At 37.6% G+C, this 9,795-nt stretch overlaps 4 protein-coding genes across 4 annotated transcripts; 1 reads left to right on the forward strand and 3 right to left on the reverse strand.

Annotated features, from left to right (window-relative positions):
• The first annotated feature begins 78 nt into the window (after nt 1-78).
• SPOG_03611 (uncharacterized protein) lies at nt 79-3,501 on the forward strand. Its single transcript, XM_013165874.1, has 5 exons — nt 79-432; nt 617-850; nt 896-1,111; nt 1,152-1,192; nt 1,242-3,501. Exons 1-5 carry the CDS (start codon nt 318-320, stop codon nt 1,320-1,322), a joined length of 687 nt encoding a protein of 228 aa, XP_013021328.1. The 5' UTR covers nt 79-317; the 3' UTR covers nt 1,323-3,501.
• Nucleotides 1,012-4,853, reverse strand: SPOG_05685 (uncharacterized protein). The gene is made up of 2 exons (XM_013166658.1): nt 4,064-4,853; nt 1,012-4,008 (listed from the first exon to the last, which is right to left on the reverse strand). Exons 1-2 carry the CDS (start codon nt 4,590-4,592, stop codon nt 3,677-3,679), a joined length of 861 nt encoding a protein of 286 aa, XP_013022112.1. The 5' UTR covers nt 4,593-4,853; the 3' UTR covers nt 1,012-3,676.
• Nucleotides 4,854-5,304: 451 nt separating this feature from the next.
• On the reverse strand, nt 5,305-6,020 carry SPOG_05686 (hsp16-like protein). The gene has a single exon (XM_013166659.1). It carries the CDS (start codon nt 5,894-5,896, stop codon nt 5,465-5,467), a length of 432 nt encoding a protein of 143 aa, XP_013022113.1. The 5' UTR covers nt 5,897-6,020; the 3' UTR covers nt 5,305-5,464.
• Nucleotides 6,021-6,598: 578 nt separating this feature from the next.
• Nucleotides 6,599-7,810, reverse strand: SPOG_03612 (uncharacterized protein; the record flags this gene model as incomplete). Its single annotated transcript, XM_013165875.1, has 2 exons — nt 6,599-7,681; nt 7,751-7,810. The coding sequence occupies 2 exons, from the start codon at nt 7,808-7,810 to the stop codon at nt 6,599-6,601; spliced, it is 1,143 nt and encodes a 380-aa protein (XP_013021329.1).
• Between the last annotated feature and the right edge of the window lie 1,985 nt (nt 7,811-9,795).

A 9,795-nucleotide genomic window follows, 5' to 3' on the forward strand; every position in this document is an offset into this window, starting at 1 on the left:
TTATACTATTACGAAAAATCGCAATGAGGACTGTGACCAGTCAGTGACATAATGTCGCAGCTTTATGAATTGAGACATGCGAAAGGCCACTACCAAGATTTTTTCAGAATCGTATCTTTGGTTTTAAAGAAACATTGTGTTGCAAAACAAAGTTTGCTTTTAAGCAAGATCCAATTCCTTTTTTTTCCTGACAGATTTTTTGACAGATCCTTGAGAAGTGGAACCAGTTTCTACGGACTTTTCTTGGTGATTCTAGTTGATTTCGTTTAGAGTGTAAAAGTCAGTATCATTAAAGGGATCTAATTGCCATTGTAAATATGAAAAACAAGTACTCCCCTATTTCAGATTCTGATGACTCTTCCAAAACGCTCAATGATGAAAAGGCAGATAGTCGGTCGTCTCCTTCAGATGGTACGCCTCCTCCGTATACAGGTAAGATTAGTTAAAATAGAAAGGAAAGGTTGATTTTTTGCGTGCTTTTTGAACGGTTCTTAATGGAAGAATCATGCTTGTTTATTTGATTGTTGGGTTTTGAAATCAATAACCTTGTTGATAACTGTCAGCAAACACCTCTATCCTTTTGTAAACAACGAATTATTACTAATACATTCATTAGCTTCAAACAAATTTATAGATCTAGAAATGGCTCCTGAAACAGAAGAAAGTTCTAAAAAGAAAAGATATCTGACGCCTCGTGAATTAGCATTTGTTTTTGCTATTTTTATTGTATATAATGTATGCTTAATTATTGCGAGGGTCATTCTTCTTGTTTACGAAATTCCGTTTAATCAGCTTGCCGTTTGGGTACTTTTTGGCGTTTGGTGCGCTCTATTTCTGTCATTGACAATTGGTAAGAAACTAATTTCAGGATTTTTAATGACTCACTAACTATTAGTAATAACTCAAATGCCTAAAGAATGGTTCACGCAAGCTGGAAGAGCAACAAAGAAAGTGGCACCAGCTGTGTGTAAAGCCCTAATTATGCTGATAAGTTTGAATGGAGTCGGTGGTTGCGTTTTGAAATTATCAGGTGGATTTGAATATATACATTCAGCTGCGGTGTCGGTGGTTTTGGCAGTACTGAACATATGCTTCTTTGTACTTCTCATTCGTAAGGTTCTATTTTCTATCAACTGTTCTAACTTGTTCAGATAACCCAGATCTAATTGAAGATCATGTGCCTACACGTCTAGTAAGTACATTTGGTATTGTTAATTTAGGATTTTTCATTAACCTTTCAGAATAGAATTAGCAGGAATGGTCCACCTCGTAACGAAGAGATCGAACTTCAACCTCTTGCTGAGCAAAGGGCTAATGTTTGAGCTTTTGATTTTTTATTTATGATCTTACTGAGAATGCTTTACTTCTTTGTAGTTTGCCACTTCTTTGGGAGCATCCGTGTACATTGCTGTCCATCAAGTGCATTCGAGTTCACAAACGCAAGGATCAGACGGGTCCAGCAGAGTTTTATTGCTTTTCTCATTCACTCTTTCATGAATCTTTTTAATTCGTCTCGCAATATCGTTGTTTACGTATCGTTCATTTTCTTCGTGAGTAGAATCGAACACCCTTTTTAATGATTATTTACATATTTTGACGAAAATTTCCATTGCAATAAACTATTGTTTAGCTCAACACAGTGTCGTGTAATTGCACGTCTTTCATAAACGGTAGTCAAGGCCGAAATATTGCGATGTAATCATACAGAAGAGTGTTTGCTTCAAAATGTAAACAAGAAAGTCCTTACTGGAACACACTGAATTACTAGTAATCTTACAGACAGGAACAAACGTCTACGGCCGCATCTAGGCAAAAACACCAGACCAGTTCCCGTTCGATGACTGCAGTAAAGCATCTGAGGGTCTCGTTAGTTTCGTGCTATGGTTGGAGACAACATGGAAATCCGGGGTGCCGTAGGCTTCTCCTTTTTTGCGTTTCTCTTGTTTTGTCTGATAAATTTTTAGCTGATTCCTATTCATCGTAATTGAGCCTCTTATCGCCATACTTTCTCACTTATACAAAAAAAAATATCTCTGCAACGTTCTTTTTTAATTACAATTCAAAAAAAATATGGGATGAAAAAAATAAATTAAATGAATGTGGTAACGTAACACCAAGGATATTCGTATTAGATCAATATCTTCTCTTTGTCTGTCATTCATTCATTAAGGTGAAATAGACGGGATTTCTGGGAGGAGATATCTTATATAACGATTCCCGCGTACATCCAGAGTGGGAATGGTCCTCTTCGGTATGTAGTCAAGCAAGGGGCTGTGCCAATGTAGCTTATGCATACCCTCAAGCGAGATTGGTATATGGGAGTACCGATGATGTAGACTTAATTGAAGAGCAAGCTTTCCAAGGCTGATATTGTCTTTCATTCTGCTGCTAGTGATGAACATGTACCATCAGCAAGAGCAAATCGTTCGAGGCTTGAGTCGTCGCCAAGCCAAGAATCCTGCCTGCTATATTCATACTTCTCGTGCATTGGCTCTCACGGAAGAGACTTTATTCACCGGAAATTATGGAGAGTGTTTTGACACGATTTACGACGATTAGGATCATGTTCCAAATCATGCATCCCATTGCAAGGTAGATAAAGTTGTTTGTCTGCGGATCCTGCCAAGTCATAACGGCCATTGTCGCTCCGGCTGTCATATATGCCATAGGTCGGGGACCGGATAAGGAGAATTAGTTTCCGTTATTTGAGTTATTTTTCAAAACAAATAGATCAAGGTGGTTGAAAAAGGTGATAACATTTGGCATAATATCCATCTGCAGGATTTAAGCAAACTCCACGTGCTACTGGCAGAAGCTGCTGTGAATGGTAGTGAACGTGCCACTTGAAACGAAAAAAGGTATTACCTAGCAGAAAATGGTTTTTATGTGAATCAAGGAATGCTGCGGTTGGCTGCCAAGGTCTCATGCAAGAAAGGCTTTATTCGGCCGCTAGGTATTGAATACATGATTGTAGAGGAAAGCGAAAGGAGGCTTCTAGGCTGGGAACCCAACATGCCAAGCTTTAAAGACAAGCTCGAGAATGCTTTGGATACGGACGCACGGTAATTGGAACTCGTCTAGAAGGTTATTAAAACCTTGATATATATCCATCCTAAACCTGCACAGATCTGGGTTCCATATTTCTTCGAGATCGTCTCTACCTAATCTTAACATTCGGGGACCTGCTATTGTGCAACTATTTTTTTGCAGGATTTTCTCCTACCTTTGTTCTTTCCTTTTTATTGAAGGTATATGCCTGTCGTTTTTGAGAGGCATGGACCTTTGACTAAGGTGATACTAAAGCGGAAGCAAAAAAAGCAATGGTTATCCTTGAATCAATAATTAAATTCTTATTAACTCTATTAAACAAATTAAAAAGAATTAGGAATTAAGAGTTTTAGAAGAATAAATAACAACCAACATGCGAATTAGAAAGAACCAACTAGAGAGTCAACAATCCATATCATCCTGCGACGACCTCACTTTTTCATTGCTCAAAGCTACGATGGAACCATTAGAGCTTCAACAACAACGGCCTATGAATTGTGTTTATATGCAAAAGCTCAACGGAAATAAATACAACGGGAAACGAAAGAAACAAAAAAAAATATAAAAACAAAACACAAGCCTGTTTAGACAGTAAATTGAAAAGACAGGACATCATCATAAGAATGGTTCAAGCATGAGATTCGTTTCCAGTGCTTTCAGCATCCCTAGCCTGACTCGGTTTGTGATGTGTCCTTGGATGTTGCTCAAAACAGTCAGATGATGGTTGTCCGGCAGTATTATCACTACGATTGTTGGATTGATTTTCAGACCCTGCTGGCATAGTGTTTAGTGGGATCCAGTTACCATCCGTCGAGTCGTTTCTTTCCGACGACATCCTGAAACCAAGAGCAGCAATAATCCAAGAAGCAATCCCAGAAGCAATCCAAGGAATCCAAGAAGCAATCCCAGAAATCCAAGAAGCAATCCCAGAAAGCACTAAAGCAATAAAATCCAGCAACACTATAAGTACCCCATTAGTAAACATATCAAATTAAAATTCCACCATTCTACTTACGTGAAAAAACAAATAAGAACATGTAGAAAGCCGCGATGACAAGAACAATAGCTAGAGCAATCTGATACCGTAACCCTACAGATTCTTTCATCGATTCCTTTATAAAGGGGACAAGGAAAAAGTAAGAAAAGAAAAAGTCCAATACGATTGAACCAATAAAGCACCAACCAAGCCGGACAGCTCCATTCTCCTCTCTGCGTCGTGCTTCAGGAATTCTCGCAATTTTTGCCGGCCAGAAAACTAGAAACGGTAATGCCATGAAGAGACTCCTTAATGTCATGAAGATATTCGTTAATGATTCGAAGGAAAGGTTTAGTCGCATGTTTATGCAAGATTCTTTGTTTTCTGGGTACGGTGGAGCTGGATCAGAATGTAAACATAAACAACCTTTCTCCATATCGTCCAGATGTGAATAGGGTTTTTCACTGTATTTCGGTAAACAGCTGTCAGAACTTACAGAAGAGCTCAAGTAAAAAGATTCGGCTGGTTTCACAGCCTCTAGCTGAAATTCTTTTTCTTTTTCGTTCATTTTCTTAGAATAGAATCATCTGTCACCAATGCGATGGGTTAGGACTGCACTGTGAAACTGGAGAATTACGACGCAGTAGAAGGGTCAAAAGGCATGCAAATTTCTAGAAAAGCGCCTAAATTGACTGACCCTAAACTAAAAAGCTGAAAAAGCTGAAAATTTCTAAAAAACCGAGAAATGAGTCCGCAATGGCAATAACCAGAGTTTTGCAGAGGTGAAGTAATGACTTTGCCAGTTTCGTATTCCTTCGGAATCCTTCGCTAAACTATATTACGTTGACTAAAAATACCGCTATTCTTCGATGTATACCGTCACCTCTCCCATATGGTAGTGTTGTCTGAAGAGTAACATAATGCTTTGTTTATGTTGTCTAGCCAAAAAAAAGAAATAAAAAAGTAATATCCAGTATAACACGATTCATCATTTAGTGCCATTGTACTTTGCAAAGTCTTACAGAAAAGAAACCTGTAAAAGATTTAAATATTTTACTCTTGCTCTTTAACACTTTGTTCTTTTTTTTTTAGTTGTTGATCCTACTTCAATACAATGTCAAGCTTAACTTATTATAATAATGATGGATATGGAAAAAACGTCCAGCGACCTTTACCATTACCATTCGCAAGCCGTAACCGTTGGTAATATCATAAACTATTCAGGTCAAGACGGCTGAAATCGTACTGGCAAGATAGATGCCACCGCACATTCCTGGGCCACACTACTACTTGAAATAAACATTATTGAAATTAGTACCTTTTAAAATTGATAGACTCTCATTAAAACGCTATGATATATTAAAAAGCCATTATGCCATTATTAATTCTCATTAGAATACAATCATATCATCATAAACTCAATATCGCTAGCCCTTCAGCTTAATTGATGGCGATTTGTTTCTTGGAGCGAGATTGCTCAACCTTAGGCAAAACAATACTCAAAATGCCATTGGAAAATTGGGCTTCAATACGGTCGGAATCGATCCTGCTGGGGATGGAGATAGTTCGGGAGAAGGATCCAAAGCGACGTTCAGACCATCGTTGGTTTCCTTTCTCTCCCTCACTTTTTCTTTCATTGAATGATTCTCCAGAAATGGTCAGTTTTCCTTCGTCGTAGTGAACTTGAACGTCTTCCTTTTTGACACCAGGAAGTTCTACATCAACAGCAACCGTGTCTTTGCCTTCATGGACATCAATGGCAGGTGATAAACCAACAGCACGATCCTGGCGTTGAACGCGAGGGGAATAACTCAAAAAGTCGGAAAGACCGTCTTGAAATGGATATAAATCGAAGAAAGGTTGAAGAGACATTGTAAAAAGCACTCGTTTATTTCACGCAACAATCAAAATAAAAATCACTCTTGCTCTTTTTTGTCAATGTTGTTGAATCGTCTATACTTGGCTCCCATTTATACCTGAGCTACCGAAAATAACAAACATTCTATGAGGGTCTTTGTACCTTCCAGATGTGATGATTTGCCACCACCGGGTTCTTCTAGAGATTTGGACATGTTCGTTCCAGTTCCTGGTTTCTCTTACTCATCCTTTTTTTCTTAATTCTTTTTGAATTATTTATTTTCAATCTTGTTTTTCGCTTTTGTTTCATGAATGCTCCGCTCCGTTTTACCTTGTTAAACTCGCTGTTCTAGATATCTCTAGAAACTGATATCACATTCAAAGATTCTCTTTAGTACGATAGAAGGAACGAGCATCCTCGCATATTCCCACTTTATTTGTACGTCGTTACCTTCTTTTCCATTCGTCCAAGTTAGCAGTCAATCCCGAGATATCCAATAGATAAAAAAAAAGAAAAAGAAAAAAGGATGAAAAAGCGAAAGAGCATATTTATGTAACAAAGTGTGCATTATTAACTACAGAGGTAAATTTAAGACTAATCACAAATGCTACGTGAGTTTTTTAATGATAAAACTATATAAACTGCATTTCTACTCGTGATTACACGTTTGATATAAGCTCCACAAACTCAGCAAACCAAATCATGACACCTTCAAATCAAGAAGGAATAACTTTTCCACGTTTTAAGGTATCAAACGTTTCTTTGAATGCTTGGAAATTATCATAATACCCATGATAGCCCAATTTACGAGCTTTAGCCATGGATGCAACGACATTGTACGTTTTTCCTAACGTAAAGTCGGTGAATTTCCACGTACCTGCGTCCAACAAACTAGGCTCCAAATTTTTACGTTCAGCGATTTGCTTCCATGCCTTCTTCACCTTGTCTTGCTGGACCCATTTGGATAAGGACATATGATTGATTATTTCACTATTTGATACGTCCCTAAGGCCCAACTTTTCTTGGTGTAACTTGAGAGGAGGAGGAGTGGATAGATTCATTTTGTCACTCAAAGAAGACCAGTTGTTAAATTGGTTTTTTGGCACTTTCAAATTAAAATAGTCAGCAATCTTTGGCCATGTTTTTGACCAACTGTGAACGTCTCCGTTTACAATGTTGTATAGTTCTTTGCTGGCCTCCCGTTTCTGACTAACCCAAACTTCAAAGTCAGCAATTAAAACAGAGTAAGAAATGTCATCGAATCCCATATACAGTTTCTCGTTTCCGGGAAAATAAAATGGTTCATTCAATTCTTTGCAGATAATTGCGTAGAGATAAATAGTGAAGATATGGTTCATAAAGCTTCCTTGCGAAGCACCACAAATTGTACTAGGCATAACAATCACGTAATCCCATTGTTTATTAGCGCTTATTTCTTTAAGAATGTCTTCCTGGGTATAGTAAAAGTTTGGGTGGCCTGAAAAGTCTTCAGGGATACGACCATCGGATTCCTCCAGTGGAAGTCTTGAAGCACCAAATTGTAGGCCGTAATATTTCAAACCCGTTGTCAAGACAACTCTCCTTAAGGACCTAGAATTGCTCTTCTCGAGACCAAGTACAAAGTTTTTCAGCATCGTCCCATTGGTTTTGCACATATCAACCTCGTTGGATTCCTCCTTGTAGGCTGCATAAAAGGCATAAGTGATATTCGTAACCCCATTTTTATGAAGTTTCTCTGCAATTTGTTCAGGAGACGACTGAATCAGATCAATTGAGTGGTGTCTAACCCTCTCAGGGAACTTTTATTTTAGATTACGAGATATACAATGGATTTGAATACAATGGGGCTCTTTTAATAGTCTTTCAACTATGGCAACACCATTGATACCAGTTGCTCCCGTTACAATTGCTTGAAATGGTCTCTCCATCTTTCTTTTCGCTTTCTTGGCTTATCACGTACAGTTGAAATCATACATATATATATGTATAAATATTTACACTTCTTATTATCATGAAATGCTTAAGTAAACTGCATCAATAATAACCATCTGCAATGACGTTAGAAGTGTAAAATTTGTGAATGACCAAACACAGATGTAAAGAAGAATGTCTCCCGCTATTCAGCTACTTCTATATCATCATCTCTTTTCACATCTCCAATTGAGTGTTGGGTTTAAATTCCAAACAATAGGAATTACTTACGAAAGTTTAGCATGAAAATGAATGGTCGTCGCTCAAGTATGATTCTTTATAGTATTGTTATAGCAACTAGTTGAATCTGTATTGACTACATAGCATAACTTGTCTTTACGCAATCCATAAAGATACCCATGTAACAAAAGTTTCAAAAGTAAAAAATTGAGCTCTTCTGGGTGCCGAATCCATGACCACCATCACCTTAATTACTGCTCGAACAAACGGTCATGCTTGATTTTTAGGTACTTGTGTATATTTATTCACCATTTATGTAAATGACTGAGCAGAAAATGATTTACAAAAACAGTCGATTGATGCTACAGCTAGAATTGAAGATTTTTGTTTTTTTTTTTGGTTTTTTCTTCTCTAAACTCATAGCCTTTCTCTTAGCATCTCTTACTGAACCGTTATCTTTGGTTCTCACTGACTAAAAAAAAAAAATGCGGCACGTAGCATAATAGTAGCCAAAATGGCATCATGTTTAAAGAATTCTTCCCTCACCATGAATTTAAATTGTAAGTCTTACTTACTTATTGGCAACTCTGCAGCTTTCCATGGGTCTCCATGTTTTAACAGAACCTCTGATCTTACAGATAAATACCTGTGATTTTGTCATGGTAGAAATCCTACACCGTTTAGTTAAGTAATTTCAGGTGGAAGTACCACTTTCATGTGAATTGAAATTTGTTGTACTACGTATATAGACGCTATTGATGGCCAGGGATCAATCAGGTTAACTAAATGGCTGACAATGATGTGATGTTATTTAGCCAAAGCTGTCAAATCGTCCAGTCTGAAGATTTCGACTGTAGTAGATATATAGATCGAAGCCAAAAAAGTTTCATCCTCAAAATTTAAAAAAAAAAGAAACCAACAACTGAGTCGAACGTTCCCTGGCTGAACGACCTGTTCACCTGCATTGAATCTAACTTGGGCAGAGCAAGAGCGTACCCTTTTTAGACAGACGCTTTCGTCTGACTTGGCCTGTAATCCTGTGAAACCCTGGCGGACATAGGATGTCTGTCCATAACCGAAACCTAATTTCTGGGAAAAAGAGGAGAATTGATATCAATATGACCGAAAAGTCCCATGACTTCACCGAATCCAAGAAGGAAATGGAGTTCTATAACTCCGACGGAAAAAAAGAACAAGAGGAAAGGAGAGGAAATTGAAACACATTGATGTAAAACATAAGAAATTTATGCTCAGATGTTAAAAGTTAAAGGTTAGATGTATGACCTTGAACGATATGAAAAATTTCCCAGGTGCGATGCGATGACTTCTCGGTTACTTCATTTGAGTTTCACTTCTACACTCGTTACTAAGATAGGGTGCGAAATAATGGCAAATTCGTTTGGCAACGTAATATTCAAGTGTGGAGTTGTTTTGTAGACATGAGCAACGCGACCGATAATCCAGAAAACTCAAGAGTTTTTTTTTTNTTTTTTTTTTTTTTTTTTTTTTTTTTTTAGGAGCCGAATTGTTTATTCCAAAGGATATGCCGGAATCGTTGTTTCTCTTCTTTATTGAATTTTTTCAGTATTTGTTCACTTTGTTGTTCACTCTTTCCTCAATCAAAAGTTAAATGGTCGGCTATAAAGAAGTGACATATGGGACAACACTCACTCCGACAATTGCACATACGTTTTTGGTTTACATCCTGTAGCAACTTGTAAAAACGATAGAATGACGAGGTGAAGAAATTCGAAAGAGGGGA

The sequence above is a fragment of the Schizosaccharomyces cryophilus genome, assembly GCF_000004155.1.
Source record: "Schizosaccharomyces cryophilus OY26 unplaced genomic scaffold supercont4.1, whole genome shotgun sequence".
Classification (NCBI taxonomy): domain Eukaryota; kingdom Fungi; phylum Ascomycota; class Schizosaccharomycetes; order Schizosaccharomycetales; family Schizosaccharomycetaceae; genus Schizosaccharomyces; species Schizosaccharomyces cryophilus.

Bases quoted from the DNA above. Each gene is read 5' to 3' on its own strand.
- SPOG_05686 (XM_013166659.1), bottom strand. From the start codon at position 5,896: ATGTCTCTTCAACCTTTCTTCGATTTATATCCATTTCAAGACGGTCTT.
- SPOG_05685 (XM_013166658.1), bottom strand. From the start codon at position 4,592: ATGAACGAAAAAGAAAAAGAATTTCAGCTAGAGGCTGTGAAACCAGCC. The intron at 4,009-4,063 runs GTAAGTAGAATG...GGGTACTTATAG, and splicing joins GTTCTTATTTGTTTTTTCAC to TGTTGCTGGATTTTATTGCT.
- SPOG_03611 (XM_013165874.1), top strand. From the start codon at position 318: ATGAAAAACAAGTACTCCCCTATTTCAGATTCTGATGACTCTTCCAAA. The intron at 851-895 runs GTAAGAAACTAA...ACTAACTATTAG, and splicing joins ATTTCTGTCATTGACAATTG to TAATAACTCAAATGCCTAAA. The intron at 1,112-1,151 runs GTAAGGTTCTAT...TAACTTGTTCAG, and splicing joins CTTCTTTGTACTTCTCATTC to ATAACCCAGATCTAATTGAA.